This window comes from Apiospora marii, assembly GCF_038362585.1.
Source record: "Apiospora marii strain CBS 49790 chromosome Unknown utg000001l_segment0_segment0, whole genome shotgun sequence".
In the NCBI taxonomy this organism is placed as follows: domain Eukaryota; kingdom Fungi; phylum Ascomycota; class Sordariomycetes; order Amphisphaeriales; family Apiosporaceae; genus Apiospora; species Apiospora marii.
Genome location: NW_027117372.1, coordinates 234,409 through 252,584, shown reverse-complemented (window position 1 = coordinate 252,584; position 18,176 = coordinate 234,409). Strand labels below are relative to the sequence as shown.

The following is an 18,176-nucleotide window of genomic DNA, read 5'->3' as shown; positions in this document are numbered from 1 at the left end:
CGAGTGCAGGATATATTAGATCTTGGTGTTTCAAGCGCATGTTCCAAGAGCCACCGTCAACTTTTCTTGTTCTACGTTGGGACGAAAAACCTCCGTACATCAAGCTAGCAGCAACAAACACCCTGAGCTGGGCTGTGTGATCGTCAACCTCCCCTCGTCGCCCAACTTCATGCTTTACGTTTGTGACAAACAAATATAAGCTTAGCAGGTGAAACAGCTTCGTTACAGCCGACAGGCCAGCTTACAGGTAATTGACCCAATTGTTTTCTTTTCCGTCAATCGCCTGGCAGCTATATACCCTGCAGCTCCCCCCATGAGGTTGCACCGACAAGTTGGAGCGTTCCTCCCGACCACGGATACTGGTTGCGAGATGTCAGTCGGCTTCATTTGCCGATGCACCAGTCCGCTTTGCAAGTCTGACATTTGAAACTTGAGAGACTATACTAAGCGTGCGATTCTGTAATATAGGCGTTCCGCACTCCCGTTCCGCCAAGGCAATTGTGCCTGCATCCCGGCCTCGTTCGAAATACTGGACCACTGCTGCACCTACGGATTCTATCCTGCCTTTTCTTCATTAATGGAAACCACAACACGGCGTCTGTAGCTCCTTGATTCGGGCGGTTTCTTCCAAGTCGATCTCGCCTCGGACATTGACAGCACGCAACTACACACACCCAGCCCTCGGCACATCCACAACACATCGCCAGGATGAACAGATTCAGAACCAAGAAGAAGGCCAAGGAGGAGGCGTTCGCGCCACGGCCCTCGCAGGACTCGGAATCGTCAGGATTCAGGTTCAGAAAGGGAAAGAAGCCACAGGAGGAACCAAAACCTGAAGAAATTGACCTTTCCTCGGCGCTGCCGTCTTCAGATGACTTCCGCACCAGTTTACTGATGACGGGTCTTTCCGCTCGATTTTCCATGCTCCGGGAACAGGACGACCCCAGCACCAAGATCGGAAAGGCCCTCGACGACAGTGTTCTATTCCCGAAACGGCAGTCGAGGATGCAGGACCTCGGGCCTGCTGGTGCTCTTTCTGCTCTCGGTGGCCTATCGGATATAGCAGAGGTCGAGTCGATTCGGGCACCTTTCGCTCGAAACGACCCGTACGCTTCAGACAACGAATCAACACACGGCAGCGTCATGACAAGGGCGAAGCCCACGGAGGGTAACAACCTATTCGGCGGAAGGCAGAAGGTCTACAAGGTTTCTGCGGGAGGTGGCATGAACGGAAGGGTACTATACGACGACGACGTCGCTTTATCGGCATTTCAGAAATGGAAGCGAGATGAGCAAAAGCGCAAGTCGCTGGAAGCCGCCAACGACGATGGTGATGACGGCTCTCGGAGGCCTTCTATGGAGGAGCCGTACCCGCGCTCCGAGTCGCCGTTCTCCAGCTCCTACAACCGGAAGCGGGAGACCAACTCGACCACATCTTCCATACCTTCCATGGCTCGCAACTCCACAGCCGCCACCTCCATAACATCACAGCAGCCTACGCCGTCTGTCAAGGACTGGCAAGGTGGCTCTACTGCCCCAACTTCTGCGAGCTCGACACCGGTTTTGGATCGAACCTTCACGCGAGCGCGCCGCCTCTACGAGACGGGCCTCAACAACGACCTTCAGGAGCAGCAATCTTCGGCCATGTCCAAGATGGACACGCTCAGCCGACAGCGCAACTTGGGAGCACGGACCCCTGATCTTGGACAAGCCTCGCCGTCTCCGACAACATCTGCCTTCTCCGATCGATTATTTGGAGACCGCAGAATTCTGTCCAAGGCTAGTGCCCCGCAGCTACGATCAATGAGCCCAACCTCGAGATCTGGGTCTGGGACACCGGATCTGGGAATCCGAGTACCCAGCAGCGGCGACAGCCGAAACGGCAGTTTTGCAGGAACTGCGCCTCTGAGCCCCCCAATCAGCGAAAGCGAGGAGATTTCCGCGCTCCCCATCGGGCCCAACGATCGCGGCAAGGCCACCGCCCTGGGCGTTTTCCAGAAACCAGCGCAGCCGTACGACGAGTCTCGATTCGCGCAACGTCAACTCCAGCTCCAGCAAGGTCGCGAGACACCCACCCAACGTTCCCGAACCGAGTCCAATGCCTCCCAAAGGTCGGGGTCCACGCCACAGCCCCTTGATCTCAAGATAACCCCGACGCTCGAGGAAGAGCCCAGCGGTTCCACTTTCTTTGACGACTCAGACGTCTCTCCAGGCATGCCTCCCCCTCAATTACACGTCGAGCGTCCTGCCGATAATGTGCATCCTGCTCTGCGACATGGCGCGTTGCCTACACCACTTTCTCTCTCCGGCAGGTCAGACGGTCAACCGTCTCCTACCGCAGAGCCTTCGTCTCTTTCGCCGCAACCTCAGCTCACACCAGCAGACTCGCCAACCCTTGGGCCCGGTGCCATAGCCGGGCTTAGTGGTATGGTCCGTCAGCATCTCCGAGCAGACAGTGGAGCCTCTTCCATCTACGGCATTACTTCCGCCACCGAAGACAACGACAGGCACTACGCCAACGAAGTGAACGACTACCGGGACCTCGTGAACAACACTTTGTCTTGGAACCCCCAACATGACAGCACGGTTCCTCGATTGAATGCTGCTGCGGACGAGCCCGTATCCCCAAGCAACCCCGGTGCCAGCAGGGAGTCTCGAGGTGCGGATGAGTTTGCGAGAGAGCTCGCTGACGGCGCCCGCCGTGTACGCGAAAAGCTCACGTCCTATGTCGAATCCGACAATGGCTCGACCACGAACTTGGCCCTTCCAGAGAACAGAGAACCATCAAATGCGCAATTGTCCAAACCAGCACCCTTCGGCTTGTTGAGGAGCAAAACCAGCCTCGGCACGATGGCACAGCCGCCCAAGGCCGGCAAGATGCTAGCTCGCACTCCTACATCGCCGGGCCAAATCGCTCAACCATCTCGTGATGAAACGAGGGAGGTAGCCGATATGTCCGGAGGAAACGAGTCTGAAGGCAATGGCGAACAACATGCCGGAATCCGCGCGTTCCGCCAGGCTCGACGGGACCTTCAGAGACTGAAGGAAGCTGAGATGCAACAGCGCCGCCCACCACCACAGGGAGGCCTACCCGAGCCTCCTGCCGGGCGTTCCACACCGACCAACCAGCGGAACCCCACACACCGGTCTCCTAGCAGAGACAGGAAGCCTCCTCTACCCCTGTCGCAGCGAAGGCCAAGTGTGGACACTATCAACGTCTCTCGTTCCGGATCCAGAGGCGCCTTGTCCATCGAGCACGACAGAAGCGGTTCTGATTCCAGCCGCGAGCGTCCCGGCAGCCGACCCGAAAGCCGACAGACTCGTTCAAGAAATGGCTCGTCGCCGCCAGCCCGCCTGCTGGAGTCGAATGACGACCGCCAGCCAATGCGGTCGCCTGGTCTGCCTGGAACCAACATCCGACGCTCACCGCATATGCCCCCGCAAGGCTTTGCAACAAGGACACAACAGCAACAACAGCAAGGTCTTCGCGTTCGGCCTGTTCAAGACTCGGAGCTGGGCAACCCCTCCCCCATCTCGCCCATGCCCTCGTCATTCATCCCTCAATCCGGTCTGCCCTCATCCCCGCGCGCCTTCAAGACTCCCAACCCGGGTCTCAACCCGGATGGATCCGAGGTGCCCGGGCTCAACGACAACATGAAGCGTACAGTCAAGAAGCGCGAGATCTCGGAACCGACCTTTGTCATGTCCACCTCTCGTGTGCCTACCGTATCACTACCCACCGAGGCTTCTGCCAACCGGGACCGAGGCAACAGCCGTTCCCGGTCCAACAGCAGGTCCGACAACTTTGCGCCACCTCTGCCGCCGATCAACCCCAGACGCCGGCAAGAGGGGTCCAAGACGAGGACCATCTTTGGTTCTCTGGTAGGCCGCAAGAGCGACGAGGGCAACGCCAGCGCCCCGCAACTCTCGACCGGTCCTAGGCCTGGCTCGGCGAATCCCTCCGACGACGACGTCGCGGATAAGCCCGTCACCCGTCAGCTCCGCAAGATGGCCTCGGAAGCACAAGGCATGCAACTCAACCGGCCCATGGGGGCGCCCAACAGCAACAACCAATACGCCAACATGGCTCCCCCAGCTGCGAGGATGGTGGTTACCCAGAACGCCAAGGACCGCGAACGAACCAGCGCCGTGCTGCCAGGCGGCATGATCTGATGTCACCTTGGCTAGTTTCCTACAAAAGTTATGACGAACGCCCCTCTGCTATCGGTATCGGGTAATGCACACTTCACTTGTTTATACCTTAGTGTCTTTTCTCATTGGTTTTGGGTTCTTATTTTCTTCAATTGTAATTTCTTTGTTATGCCCATGGTGGAGTTTCGACGCTTGTTCGGGCTGGTCTCGGAGTTCAAGTGTGGGCTGAAAATCTACGTATGTGAGGAACTGGAATGGGGCGAGCGACTTGATATATGCACAACATCGGCATGGCGGGTTTTCACTATCTCGTCTCTTGTTTTTCTACGCAAACGTTGAGGGACATTCTGGATGAGAGATACCGCTGCATATCTGTAGGCGCAAGAAATCTGATTTGGGGACGGCTTGTCCCGCCGGGCAAGCAAAGACTGAATGAACAAGAGGGAGACCCGGACCCTCACGGGTTCTTGGATGTACGAGAGCGATGTGTATGTGTGTGGAGGTGAAGATATCACCTTGATGTACCAAAAGTTTTCAGAGCACATCAAACCAAGAAGTAGTGTCGATGACATACATACACACTATGACACCAAACATGATACCACTTGCTTCGCTGTATCGATTTGAGTGACTGCGCGACCCGGACCTTTCCAATTCAAGCCTTCTCAATCTTGATGACCATGTGGATGCCATCCTCGCCGCCGTCACCACCCTCCGTTTCGCCCACGGGCGACGGCGTCACCAACCGAAACCCGACCTTCTCGTAGAAGCGGACGACGCCGGCGTTGTCGGGCGCGATGCCGATCCAGGCGCCGCGGCCGTAGTCGTGGCCGCTCGCCCGCACGCTGCGCACGTAGGCGTCGACGAGGCGGCGGCCCCAGCCGCGGCGCTGGTAGGCGGGCAGGAGGTCGATGTGCATGGTGGCGCGCCAGCCCTGGGCGGGGAGGCCCGAGGTGCGGTTGAGCTGGAGCAGCTGGCGGGGCTCGTGGGCGAGGCGGACGAGGGCGGCGGGGTTGGGTTTCTTTTTGGCGGCGAGGGGGGTGAGGCCCGTGGGGGTTAGGGTGGTGTCGTCGGGGATCCAGAAGGGTTCGGGGTTTTCTTCGCCAGGGGAAGAGGAAGGGGAAGAGGGAAGAGGGGGAGGGGGGGCTACGGAGGGGGAGAGGATGGTGGAGACGTAGGAGGGGTAGCGGTCGGCGAAGGCGTAGACGTCGGGGCAGCCGATGCAGTAGCCTACTACTTTACCGCCGCCGCCGCCCGGGGAGCTCGAAGAAGGGGGGTCCGACGAGGAAGAGGGAGGGGATTCGTCGTCGTCGTCGTCGTCGACTAGCATGTGGCATGTGGCGGGGGACAGGTGGGTGTACTGGTGCGTCCAGATGTAGGGGGCTAGTTTGGCGGTTATGGGGGTGGTGGAGAGGGACGGGGGGAGGGTGGCGCGGCACTTTGCTTGGTGTTAGCTATCGAGATCCTCTTCCGGTTTGTCTCTCATTTCTTTTCCTATTTCCCCTACTCTAGAGCCTACGATATTGAGGTAGATGAAGCAGATGTGATGGGATGAGGTGAAGTCGAGATTAGGTGTGAAGTGAGAGCCGTTAGACGGCTGAGCCCGTGGGTGCGGGGTGAAGTGGGACGGACGGGTGCTAGCTGGATCGACTTACGATGTGGGCGCAGGCCTCGAAGTCCGATTCCTGGTACGGCCTGATGAAGAGCATCTTGCGAAATGATCGTTGCGTTTCTTCGGTTTCAGTAAGCTAGCTTCGATGATTTACTGGACGAAGTGATCGGGAGTAGGTAATCTGACCCAGGCGGGCAGAATCTGACATCACGTCGCCCCTCCTCCTTTGGTGGCTGGCAGCTGAATTGCCGGCCGGGATCAAAGACAGGGGGCATTGCAACCCCACCTCCCACATGCGGCAATTGAGCCTCCATTCATGTCTTGGGCTTAGTAGCAGCATGCCGACGCGCTCTTGGTCGTGTTCTGGTGTGCAGCTTTGTTGGAGTAGCCAATCGATTCTTAAACACTGATAGGTCACTCCTGATCAGCTTCGTCGTCGCAATGGACGGACTGAGCAGGAGTAAGCAATGCCAAGCCCAGTCTGAGCAAAAGGAGGAAAAGTCATGCGATTCAAAGAGTCCAGATTGGCGTGGCAATCATATATACTAACTTACAATACTGGCAAGCCTATATTCGGCGGGCTACTTATCTGATATAAGTCTATCCTCCTGACCCGGCCACTCCTTTTTCTGATCCACAACCTCGCAGAGCACCTGGTAGGCATCACCTGCCTTGCAGTCAAAAACGGACCAGTCGCCGGCCTCTCGGCCGACCCTCACCAACCCCACGGTCTCCCCGACCTCCTTGGCCGCCAGCCCCCTGTCGCAGTAGACGAAATACTCGGGACACAGCGTCCCGCAAAACCGCTCCTCGTGCACGAAGCCCCAGTGCTGCTCGAGGGCCGTCTCCAAGCCGCCGCCCCCCACCGCACTTTCTTCTTCAACAGCGGCGTCCGTCGTCGTCGAGCGATGCTGGACGTTCTTCTCTAGAAACTGTTGAGAGCCCGACTTGCGCCGCTTGAAAGACTTGTCCAGGGCGGCGAGATACTCGGCAGGATACTTGGTTCGGGGACCCGCGTAGGCGAGGAAGGTATGGTGTGTGTGTTTCCACGGACGGTACCCGGCCTGGATCTCGTTGAAGAGGGTCATGGTCGTGGCGTTGGCAAAGGGCAGGCGCTGAGTATCCGTCGCGGCGACCTCACCCAGTGCCGCGAGCTCGGCCCTGATCTTTGTCTTGTTCTGGTTCTGGTCCTCGGCTCCTCCAGCTGCCTTCTCGTCCCAGTCCATCTTGACCAGCAGGACCCCTTCCTCGTGGTAGTCGGGCGTGTCGACGATGAGGAACATGCCGCGGTGCAGCCGGGGATTGTTGCGGCAGCGGAGCGGCCACTTGCGCTTGGCCTGCGCTACGGCCTCGGCCTGGCTGCCCGCCGACACGCGCCCCTCGGGTCTGCAGCCCAGCTCCGAGGTGGGGACGGGCGGACCCCAGCACGGGTGGAGCTCGCGCATCACCGTCTCGAAATCGATTCCGGGGACCGCGAAGAACCCGATGTAGTAGTCCAGGTTGCGAAGAGTGCTCGAGGCGCCGTCCGAGTACTCTTCGTCGGTTTGGGGCGAATCAAACGGCTTGTTGGTCGACGGATCATCCTCTGGCTTCTCCGTCGTCGACGGGCCCTGGTTGTCAGCATCATTCCCGCCATCGCTTTGATGGTCGTCGCCTCCGTACTCCTCCTTGTAATCGGCCCAGTCCGCGTTTGCGATCTGCAGGTTGACGAGGATCAATCCCACCTCTTCGGCCGGGACGCGCAACTGGTCGATTCGGCAAGCGTGGTCGCCGCCGTCGTCATCGTCATCACCAGTGCCGTCGTCCATGGTCACGATGACCAGACCAGTCTCCCGCCAGTTCTCATCGACAACGGCGACGAAGTAGAAAGGGTCGAAGCGGCGAGTCGCGATGAGATTGTTCAGGTGCTCGGCCAGGCCCGCACGTAGAGGCTGGCCCGCCAAGTCGTGGTGAGGGGCGCGGCGGACATTGTCGTCGCCGTCGGTCTGGCTGTTGCACGCTTCTTCGATGCGGGCGAGCTCCTCCTCGCCGTCGCTAAGCTCGACGTGCACGAAGAGGGCGAAGGGCAACAGAGGATCGGGGAGGTCCTTGTAGGGATCGATGGAGGGCGAGCTGCTCGCCGGCAAGGTCAAATCAACTGACATCGTGAGGGGGTGATTGGGGCCGAAATTTGGGCCCAATTTTTGAATAATCTGTGGATGATATGGGATTGACTATAGCAAAAGAAGGTGGGATGTTCCAATTCCCCGGGTTTGTTTGTTCGTACCAGATGCCCATCCCTCCGGGTCCTGTTTTCCAGGCAGCCGGCCTAGTTTGCCGCCCTAATATGGGCCAATGCAGCTCACTCTCAGCAAGGGCCGTACCGTGACGTCACTGCTGTTACCAAGGATGCCTAACACAAAGAAGGCTGACCAAAGTCCGAGCCACCACTTAATCGGGTGGTGCGACCCAGCTAGAATCCTTCCTGAAAAGCTGATGCAGATCTCTTCCTCCATTCAGCGGCAGGCAAGAAAGACGTGTTACACAACCCCGATCGATATATTATTAGTTGGACGCCAGTGCCAGCCTCCTGTATCAGCCTGAATCAGGAGAGCGCTGATTCAGGCTTAAAGTACTGCCTTTATATAATAGACAGTTAGGAGTATTCCACCTGTCACAGATCGGAAACGCTTCAGCCAACTGAATCAGCTCGCCCCGGCGAGGAAATGGCCGAGAATTCGAAGTCAGCCAGCTGAAATCCTATGAGAGCTTACGCCGCCGTGACACCATCTAATTGTCCTCCTCATTCCCTCTGTCCATAGCCTGGTCAGAGAACAGCCAGGTGACGATCCCCCAAACGCCGCATATAGTGAACAGGCAGTGTCACTATGAACTTACGTCTATGCAGATGTTGAACAACCAAGCATAGGTCTTGTCTGCTGACGACGCCGACGAGGCATACCAGCTTGGAGAGGGGGGGCTATGTCTCGAGAAGACATAGCGAACACTGCCTTGCCTAAGAATAATCACACAAGCCGTCGTATCACCATAAGCTTACCTGCCTACGTTACAACATGGCCCGCCATTGTCTTCCTCCGGAGGCGATGGGCAGTTCAGGGGCGCAGATCGAAGTGTGTCAGAATAGCAGGGCCCTTCGGTGAAGAAGATGGAGATGAAGAGACTCGAGGCTGATGTTCTCTTGCTACAGAAAAGATAGACTTGGGGGCTATAGTCGAAATATAAAGAGGACGAGCAGGTGCCCGTAAGAAGATGGAATAATACGATCTAGAGCAACCAGCATAGATCTATCAGTATACACACGCTTACTGCGTCGAATTATTACTACTTCCACTTGAATCTTGTCGCTTGCAATGAGAGCTACCATCGCTTCTCTCTTTGGCTTTGCCACTGCTGCTGCCGTCGCCGGCAACCCCCTGAGCGAACTCGGTGTCGAGCTGGACCCGCGTTCTCCGCCTCAGGCCAACGGAATCCAGTTCGATTGCAATTCCTTTCCCGAGGTCTGCGCCAACATGTGCTGGGGTACGAGCCCCCGTTTCTCCGCCGTATCATAAGCGGTCGCTGTTCTACACTGGAAAGAACACATGATACTGACCGCCCTAATACACCCAGGCGCCTACTGCGTGCCATCCAGCACCACCTCGCTCGTCTACGACAAGGCCAGCAGCTCCAAGAAGCGCGAGCGCCGCAAGGCCGCCGGCTGCGTCGACGACAAGAAGCCCGGCACCAACCGCTGCTCCAAGGGCCGGCCGGGCGCCATCAAGGACTACAACTGCGACGAGTACCCCTTTACTAGCGCCAAGGCGGACAAGACGGCGGCCAACGGCAAGGAGAACCGGTGCAGCCGCTGCGTGCCGTCCAAGCAGAACAGCAGTATGTTCCGTTCCGTGACACAAACACATGCATCCCTTTTCCCTTTCCACCCACCCACTCTCGCTCGCTCTGTCCTGTCATTTCCACGCCCACCCCCTTCCGTGAGAAACCCCAAACATAGGCTAATACTCAACGTAACACCCCAGAGCAAGGCTCCGTGCTCTCCAAGGGCTACCGCGACTTCTGCAAGAACAAAGCCCCCTGCACCTTCAAAGTCTTCTTCGGCAACCCGGGCGTCGCCGGCGCCGGCGGCCACTGCCTGACGGGGGACCCGAACCAGTGCAAGCCGGACGCCGCCGAGCTCTGCACGGGCCCCATCAACATCATCGAGCGACAGGAACCGCCGATCGAATGGGTGACGACGGCCCCCTCGCTGGCGCGCCGCGCCCTCTACACCAACGGGACCCACATCCCGGGCCCCGCGCAGTTCCGCACCGCGGGCGGGCAGCTTCTGGACGCGCCCTACGGCGGCGTCATCGGGCAGGCCGTGCACCGGCCCCGCGCCGTCAACGAGACGCTTCATGCGGAGTTGGTGGCGCGGCATGCTGCGGGGGGCCACCATGTCGAGGACGAGGATGGGGAGGGGCAGTTTGATGAGATTACGGCTAACATGGTTAGTGATGTCGATTACCTCCAGGAGGTCACCTGGGAGGCGCGCTTGAAGGAGTAGTGGGGCAGGTCGGGACGACTTGTTGGGGCTTGTGGAATCTGGTTAGCCCAGAGTCTTCTTGTCAATGGCACTCGTGGATGCATGTTTGTGTACGTAGTGGCAAGCATCAATTCCCTCATAGTCTCTACGGCACTACTTCAATTAGCCTGTGTGCAATTATTTCTAATAAGCATTGATGATTGTGGAAGACACATTTCTAATCTACTAAGCTGACACTACTCAAGATGAACAGTCTCCCCACAGTTGACACGGTCTGGATCTGCACTACGGGAAGTAGAGACACGGCTTCCCAGCCACAATCCTGTCCAACTCGTCAATGCATTCAGAGAGAATATCCCTATCAGCTACATTGGCTTCCTTGTCGTCAATGTATGAAGAGAAATAATCCATATCAGCTACATTGGCTTCCTTGTCTTCGCTAACTCCGATGTCCTCGCTGATTTCGCTGACTGCACTGTCTTTGCTGGGGGTTTCCGACATGGTCTCCTCCTTCCAGTTAACGCCTATCAACATGGTTTCATGTTTTTCTTCGTCCCAGGCACGATTCTGGCGCTTCGTCTCCCATTCTCCCCTCATTCGGTTTAACCAATAACCCTGGATGAAGTCCCAGTAGCTTTCGGTGCGAAGGGGACCCTCTGCTGAAATCTCATCAAGCCGGGCTTGGAAGTCATCAAGGAGCGATTCTAAGAGACCGAGATCTTCTGACTCGACGTCTCGAATATCATCCACCTCTTCGATCCTAAAGCGAGGAATCAAGACCTGGATCCACCGGGGATCATACTTGCAGTCATAACAATGCTGACAGCAGGTATGAGTCAGACCTAGTGCATTGAAAGTCAGTGCCCGAGTCGCCGATTCAACCCACTTGGTATCTTCCATTTCACCGGCCCATTTCAACAGGCGCTGAAAGCACGGAAAGTCAAAGCCAATAAGACGATTCTCTTCGTCAGACCAACGCAAAAGAATTCGGAACAGAATAGTAGCCGGAGTGCAGCCATGCAAGGAACAACCGCAAGAGCAGTTGTCCACGACACCTGCATCCAAAATGTGTCTTCCTAGCAAGGAGGCATAATCTGGATAAATTTCCAGACGCCAACGATCCAAATACGCGGCAATATAATGAGCGTGTGTCGTGCCCCCGGCTGGAGAAGAGTGAGTACAGTATGCATGGCTAGAAGGTTGGTTTATCGTCAATGGGGAGGAAACATCGGCACCATGCTCAATGAGCCATATCCAGTATCTAGCTATGGTGTCTGGTGCTCTATCAGTGTATGCAGCAGCAAAGAGTGGTGTAATTCCGTGGTTATCAGGGGCAGAGAGGTCTCGGAACCCCATCTCGTAGAAGATTGCGGCATCCGAGCAGCCCAATAAATGGTGGTACACTGACGTGCAGGACAATGAACCACTTGATACGCCATAGGCTTCGAAGGAAGAAATGTGTCCCTTGTTATAGAGCAACTCCGCAGCTACCTGTGCATTGCTGTCCAGAACAACTGGAGTGTTCAGCGCCCATTGAAGTCGTTGGCTATGGGAAAAGTGTTTCAACGCCTTTTGCTTTAATGCCTCTCGACGAAACTTGAGTTGCTTAGTGAATTCTTTGACACAATGTCTGCAATACCTGTGCCTATAGGTCCGGGTTTCCTTAAATATTTCGCAGTTTAAGGCGGTTCGATCATCTTCGAGTAGGTATACCAGACATTCAAGCTGAGTGCGGTGGTTGTGTATGACAGTGAGTGTCGTTAGACTCTTTAAGACATTGCCTAGAGTACATCTTTATGGCGCAGGAGAGTAGACTCTGGTGGTTTAAAGACACGCTGTTCAATCGGGCGCGTGAAGACCTCGATATCAACAAACGTAGACAGGCAGGCTTGTCCAGTGCCAGGTGCAAAGGTGTTAGTCCTAGGATGTTATTTTCGTCCATGGAAGAAGGGAGTGTGTCCAGTATTGTCTCAACTCTCGATTCGTCTTGGGCAAGAACGGCAAGGCTGAGGGGGCCGCACCCCAAGGCTTGACGGTCCATCAGTTCCACTCATTGCATTTGTTGCCAATTGAAACTTACCTTCGGCTATATCTTGACTTGACATTAGTACATCCAGTATGTCCTCGGGATATTTCACCTCAGGTGGTCCAAGATAATCCAGAACAGGGTGTGTTTCCGAAGGCTTGGCCAGTGGAGGAAGAATTTCAGGTGTCTTCAAAAGTATTACGTCTGAAATCATAATAGCGAAGTCTTTTCTCTTTTCCCGGTATTGTAGTGTGGGTAAGAAAGTACTGTTGCTCAGCTCACGGAGAATCACGGAGATGGGTGTACTATTTAGGAGTGAGTAAAGCTGTATGTATATATATCAAGTGATGGGCGCCTTACTGTCCTTCGAGGTTACATGACATAGCTGGTGCCCCGTACCCAAGTAGCATTGTGAGCAAGTCAGTTATCGTAGAAAGAGGAAACGTGGAACCCGAATGGTGGTAGCTGTATCGAAGATACACACGAGGAATCTTGTGCTTAGTTTTAGTCCCTGCGAAACGGATTAGGACTCAAGTTTGGAGACGTACGTTGGATACGAGAGTGGAGATCAGGGTGTTATTTTCGGAGTCAACATCCAACGGGCTCGCTTTTTGATCCTTGATCAACTGTGAAATCCGCGAGGTACATATCTCGGCGAAACGCTGTTGGCTTCCTTCAATCATGCCATCTAATCCTTCCACTAGGTCCAAAACACCGAAAAGCAGAGCTATGATCCGGAAGATCGGCGAGGTCCGTTTGTCAACAGTGGGATAGTACGTGAAACTGGGCATTATGCTGCAACCACCGGCTCCCGACGAAGCCGAAAAGCTATAGGCAATAGCCCAGGAGGCAATCACTCGCATTCCGGCGTAGGAAATGCCGAGTTTTCGGCTCCGGTCTCCCGTGGCGAACGGCGAGAACTCGCAATCGGGTCGATGCAGGTCTATTGTTTCGATCTCGTCGAAAGCTAGAAGAGGGCCCCACTTGCGTAGCCTACGTTGTCGAACTCTTCGTGGTCGACGACAATTGCATCTGCCAAGTATTCCTGGGCGCTGTTCTCTGGGATTTACCACACCCACTGAGCTGGTTCGAGGAGTCGCCTTATTATGGGCCGCAGTTGGCAGAGACTCTGTTACGTCTACGACCTCTCGAAGTGTGCTGGGCTTCGACAGCAGACGCGTAGCAATTGCATTTGCACTCTGCCCATGCGCGCCGGGGCAATTCTCTGAACTTCGCAAGACAGCCTCTATTCGGTCCAGTCTTTGCGTACTTGTCGAGAAACCGTCGATCATGACTTGATTTTGTTCAGCCAGGCGGAGCTCTAAACCGTCGACGTGGTCCACGATGAGAGGTCCCGTTTTTGCAACATCTTCTGCGATCGCGGGCAGGGTGGCGGTTATCTTGCGCAGGTGAGTACTGGCCAATGTGGCCTCCGACCGAACGACGAGCAGCTCCGAAGCCATACTTTGCACGCCCGCCCTGGTATGCTCAGTGTCTATTCGGACTGTTGTCAAAGTCTCGTTCATGGAGTGTTGTACATCCCTGCCATTTGTCAGTGGTACGGTCATAACACAAAAGGATCTGTGACTAACAGCCCGATGGCTTGCATGGCCCCTTGAAGGGAGCTGTTCGCCCTCGACAACCGCTCTTCGAGCTCCTTGACATCTTGACGACGATATGCATAGGCAAGCTTCTTAGAGGTGTCCCGTAACTTAGATCGTAAGGTGGCACTGCTACCTGGAGTAGATGACAGCTTGTTGACGAGAGCCTCAAGTCCCTTAAGCTGTGCTTTGCAGGCATCCACAGAGAATTTGATGCTGGCACTAGCCATCTGACTTGCCTGCGTGCATGACGGTGACGAGTCGATATGGTTGATTGCAGCTTGTATGCTACCAACGTACTGCTTCGCTAATCGCAGATCCTCCTCGCGACTGCGAATTGCATCGAGATACGACACCAGGCCGCCGGTGACCTGTATCCCCAGGGACACTACACCAGCTGCCAGGCCGGCAACCGACAGCGGGTCAGCCATCAAAGGGGCTTATGAAGAGGATTCAGTAAGTTGGCTGGGTTCAATAGATGTGGGAATGGCAAGCCGATTTCAAACAAGAAAGGAATAGAGCCCAACTTTATCTGATTGTTCCTAGGTAAACGCGATGGGAATGAGGTGGGTTGACGGATCGAGGGGGAAATCAGCCTGGGAGCGAAAATGCCACCAATGTTCTTCTTGACGGGCGCAGGGCCGAGCCACCACGGGATGCATGACGTGGCCTGGCTGTGCAGAACTTGTGTAACCCCTTTACATGCAAACCGTTGATGAGGCAGGCAAGGCCAACAAATGAAAGGTCTCATCAAAAGTCTTCTGTCATGATAGTCTCCAACGCCACCCCCTCTCGAAGGATTGTTGCATTAGTGGGAGCCACAGCGCTTACAAGTCTTTCAAACAGCCAGACGAAATGCAACTTCGGAGGTTTTTCCAGTTGGTAAAGGTGGTCTTGATCATGCACTTCCATTGTGGTTGGCTGGATGCTGAGTTGATTGCTCGAGAGCATGCATCACAGTAAGAAATGGATTTGGGCTGTGTGCGCTCATGTATTACCCCGGGATTCTGAACAAGTGTTGAATTCAAACAAGATTGGCAATGCGAAGGTAATACTGGAGTGGTAGATACTCTTGAAAGGGCGGTATTGACCCAGCCTTAATACTCTTGAAGATCGACGAGGTGCAGCTCCAGGCAAGGGGTCAAGGCCCCTGAACCCAACCCGGAAGTTCAATTAATGGGACTCTGTGTCTTGTGCTGCAGGGAAGCCGGAGTTTCGTAGCAACTCATGTTCGGCGCAGTCTTCCAGATTTCCGCTTCATCATACCTCTCTCTTTCCAGTTCTCTTCCACACTTATAGAGTAATTGATTGATGATCGAGTTAGTGAAACGAGATACCTGCGACGAGTATTGAGGAGCACGGTCGGCCCGGCGGCAATGTTTGCTGAAAATTCCGCCGCTGTTGGTTCTGTGCCTCCCTTTCGAAGAAGCCAGCTTGAACAACCAACACGGATGCATCTCAATCATTTACTATCATTCCGCATAAACCAGTCAATCCAATCATTTATAGTCAATAAGCATGGTAGATGTGACCGAGGCGGACGAAGAGCGACATGCCCGCCAATCCCTCCAAAGGATCCCCCCTGCCCCACCATTGCCTTCATCACCCTTGACCAGCGTGCCACCTCCCCAAACGCTTCCACCTGGGACAAACAACGCCAAGTCAAAGCGGCAGTTCGTCATGGCTGCCAAGTTTGCCGCGTTTGAAAACACTAAGAGGCCAGCGTTTGCGGATTCCACAACCTTCCGGCCTCGCCACTTCTTTTTCTACGGCTCGCTCATGGATCCCGAGGTGTATCAGACCGTCACGAAGAGCGCAGAAGCCCCGGTGATGCGGAAAGGGTGGATTACGGGGTTTCGCACGAAAATGTGGGGGATCTACCCGACTCTAGTCCCAGTGGCTCCGGACTCAGGGGTTTTGGGCCCAGACGGGTTGGGTACAGGAGTTCCAGACGCAAAAGCCGAGCACGGAATCGCGACCGAGGTAAAGATTGCAGGCACCTACTGCATGGTAAATAGCTATGTCCACTTGATGAATCTCCAGTACTACGAAACCGCCAACTACAAGCCCGTCGACTGCACGATAACCACGGAAGAGGGCGAGGAGCTCAGAGACTGTGCGACCTTCGGCTGGGCCGGGGACCCGGACAGCACCGAGCTGGAGGACGGCGTCTTCGATTTCGAGAGGTATCAGAGGTACTTCAAGCCGTCTGTAGTTAGGCATTCGGATATTCCATAGCAATAGCAAGAGGGCACAAGATTTGATTAAGCTGAATCACCTATCAGCTCATCGTCCAGTTGTTATGGGCGCCGCCCAGTTCACCCACAATGGCGCGCTGCTCTAAGAGACTGCCGCCCGTGCCGAAATGCGATAACCCCGGCGACCTTGAGAAAGATTGCGTGACTCGCGTAGATCGGAAGGAGACTGAGCAGGTAGCCTCCAAGCATGGAGAAATGTTATTCAGCCCTCGGCAATCGCATTTGGGGACAAGATGCGGACCCAACCGGACGGGACACTAGCGTTGCGTTCATGGGAGGGACTGGGATAATCACGGTACGGCGGTGCATCTACTCGTTAAGTGGTTATTCAAGTCATCACCGCTGCGGCCAGTGTCCAAGGCAATTGATGATAGGACAGCTAAACGTCCATTGAAGATGCTTTGTAAATGAAGGCTAAGATTGATGGCTGCCTCATTAATGTTGAAGACCAACAACCGCTCAAGACTCGTCCTCTTTTTGCTTCTCGCTCTTAGCCTGCGGCTCGCCTTTCTTGGGTTTGTTCTTGGACCCAGCCTCATTCTCGTAATCACCACCTTGCTTCTCGTACTCTTTAGCCAGTTTGGCGCCCTGCAATTCTAGTTAGTATATGTAACAGGTGCAAGTCTCCCGAGAGAGTGGTAGGAGAATGTCAATTGAGTCCAGTTAAAGAACAAAGTGTGTGTTATCGATGGCTTGGTGGGGATCGGGGTGTTGGTGGAAGAAAAAAGCACTGGCCGTCCCCGCGCCGAGTCGAACCCGAAACCTCGGCGACTCGTCCGTCGCAGGGATAATTCCAGGGAGAGAAAGAGCAGCCCAAAGCTTTGAGTGATTGCGAAAAATGCAAAAAAGAAATCGATGCCCTCACGCCGGATTGAACGACGGACCTCGTCATATCTTATTGGGCGCTGTTGCCAGGTCCCTTACGAGTGACGCGCTCTACCACTGAGCTATAAGGGCTGTTGACCTCGATCGTGGCTTGTTTTGATGAGAGACTGACCGCTAATCGGAGATTATGACACGGACTGAGGGATGGTGGATACAGAAAGGGTGGGAAACGCAGAGTGATTTAGTTTGGCGAGAACCAATGATGGCCGCCAAGACAAAGGGGGAGACATATCGGACGAATTGGAGAAGACTAGCTGTTACCCACCTTCCAGGCGGCCCACTGCCCCTCACCACCGCCAGACTTATTGGGCTCTTGCTTGATCTCTTCCTTGAGCTCTTCGCGCAGCTCGGGGTCGGTGGGCTTGCCTGCATAGGAAAGTAAGTACAGCGTAGGCGGAGTGTAGGATGGTATATGTATGGATGGATCGCATGCTCACCTTTGCTGGAACCCATTCTGACTTATTCTATGGAGGATACACTGGTTGAAGGTGGGCAATGGGTATGGTGGTAATGCTGTATTTGGAAATGGCAGTTGCGATTGATGTACTCCGTAGAGTGGGAGGATTGGCAGGTATGACTATCTCACTCTGCAGAAGGGGACGACGCCGTGGGTTTTATCTCCATCCCGTATCTCTATTCTCCTCATACCAATCCATCAAGTTAGAGCTATTGACTTGTAATGTTGAGGTCATTATCGATCGATGACGGAATGCGATCGCGTCTATTGTACGCAATCAACCGTGCTTTCAAAAGACACAATGGAAAGAAAAAGCAACCGACATGCGCGCGGCTCGATCGACTGACTTACACAGAGGGCACCTACCGCTGGGAGCTCCTAGTGCTCGGGAGCGCCCGTAGACTGTACGCCATTGCATCACCACTTTCCCTTCCCAGGAACAGGATTGGGGAGAGCTGTTCAAAGGCTTGGCAATTAGAAATTGGGAAGCTTCTGTGTCTCCGATGTGATGCATGTGTGTTTGTCTTGAGCGGATGTGTCTTTTAGCTACATGTAGCTTTTGCTGGCTGAAGAATAGTAGCCAAAACCTCGGGACCGCTGGTGCCCCGTTGGATGTTCACTGACGCAGACAGGCTTGACAGCCCCAATCCCGCCCCTCCACACGGC

At 55.1% G+C, this 18,176-nt stretch overlaps 7 protein-coding genes across 7 annotated transcripts; 3 read left to right on the top strand and 4 right to left on the bottom strand.

Moving 5' to 3' along the window:
• Positions 1–708: 708 nt before the first annotated feature.
• PG985_000083 (uncharacterized protein) lies at positions 709–4,173 on the top strand (the record flags this gene model as incomplete). The annotated part of the gene is made up of 1 exon (XM_066819852.1): positions 709–4,173. One exon carries the CDS (start codon positions 709–711, stop codon positions 4,171–4,173), a length of 3,465 nt encoding a protein of 1,154 aa, XP_066690731.1.
• A 634-nt stretch (positions 4,174–4,807) lies between these two features.
• PG985_000082 (uncharacterized protein) lies at positions 4,808–5,861 on the bottom strand (the record flags this gene model as incomplete). Its single annotated transcript, XM_066819851.1, has 2 exons — positions 4,808–5,590; positions 5,808–5,861. 2 exons carry the CDS (start codon positions 5,859–5,861, stop codon positions 4,808–4,810), a joined length of 837 nt encoding a protein of 278 aa, XP_066690730.1.
• Positions 5,862–6,345: 484 nt separating this feature from the next.
• PG985_000081 (uncharacterized protein) lies at positions 6,346–7,908 on the bottom strand (the record flags this gene model as incomplete). Its single annotated transcript, XM_066819850.1, has 1 exon — positions 6,346–7,908. The coding sequence occupies one exon, from the start codon at positions 7,906–7,908 to the stop codon at positions 6,346–6,348; it is 1,563 nt and encodes a 520-aa protein (XP_066690729.1).
• A 1,206-nt stretch (positions 7,909–9,114) lies between these two features.
• PG985_000080 (uncharacterized protein) lies at positions 9,115–10,304 on the top strand (the record flags this gene model as incomplete). Its single annotated transcript, XM_066819849.1, has 3 exons — positions 9,115–9,283; positions 9,374–9,634; positions 9,781–10,304. The coding sequence occupies 3 exons, from the start codon at positions 9,115–9,117 to the stop codon at positions 10,302–10,304; spliced, it is 954 nt and encodes a 317-aa protein (XP_066690728.1).
• A 264-nt stretch (positions 10,305–10,568) lies between these two features.
• On the bottom strand, positions 10,569–14,341 carry PG985_000079 (uncharacterized protein; the record flags this gene model as incomplete). Its single annotated transcript, XM_066819848.1, has 6 exons — positions 10,569–11,899; positions 12,159–12,311; positions 12,364–12,614; positions 12,670–12,800; positions 12,858–13,851; positions 13,902–14,341. 6 exons carry the CDS (start codon positions 14,339–14,341, stop codon positions 10,569–10,571), a joined length of 3,300 nt encoding a protein of 1,099 aa, XP_066690727.1.
• Positions 14,342–15,428: 1,087 nt separating this feature from the next.
• On the top strand, positions 15,429–16,148 carry PG985_000078 (uncharacterized protein; the record flags this gene model as incomplete). The annotated part of the gene is made up of 1 exon (XM_066819847.1): positions 15,429–16,148. One exon carries the CDS (start codon positions 15,429–15,431, stop codon positions 16,146–16,148), a length of 720 nt encoding a protein of 239 aa, XP_066690726.1.
• A 479-nt stretch (positions 16,149–16,627) lies between these two features.
• On the bottom strand, positions 16,628–17,506 carry PG985_000077 (uncharacterized protein; the record flags this gene model as incomplete). Its single annotated transcript, XM_066819846.1, has 3 exons — positions 16,628–16,756; positions 17,319–17,419; positions 17,491–17,506. The coding sequence occupies 3 exons, from the start codon at positions 17,504–17,506 to the stop codon at positions 16,628–16,630; spliced, it is 246 nt and encodes an 81-aa protein (XP_066690725.1).
• Between the last annotated feature and the right edge of the window lie 670 nt (positions 17,507–18,176).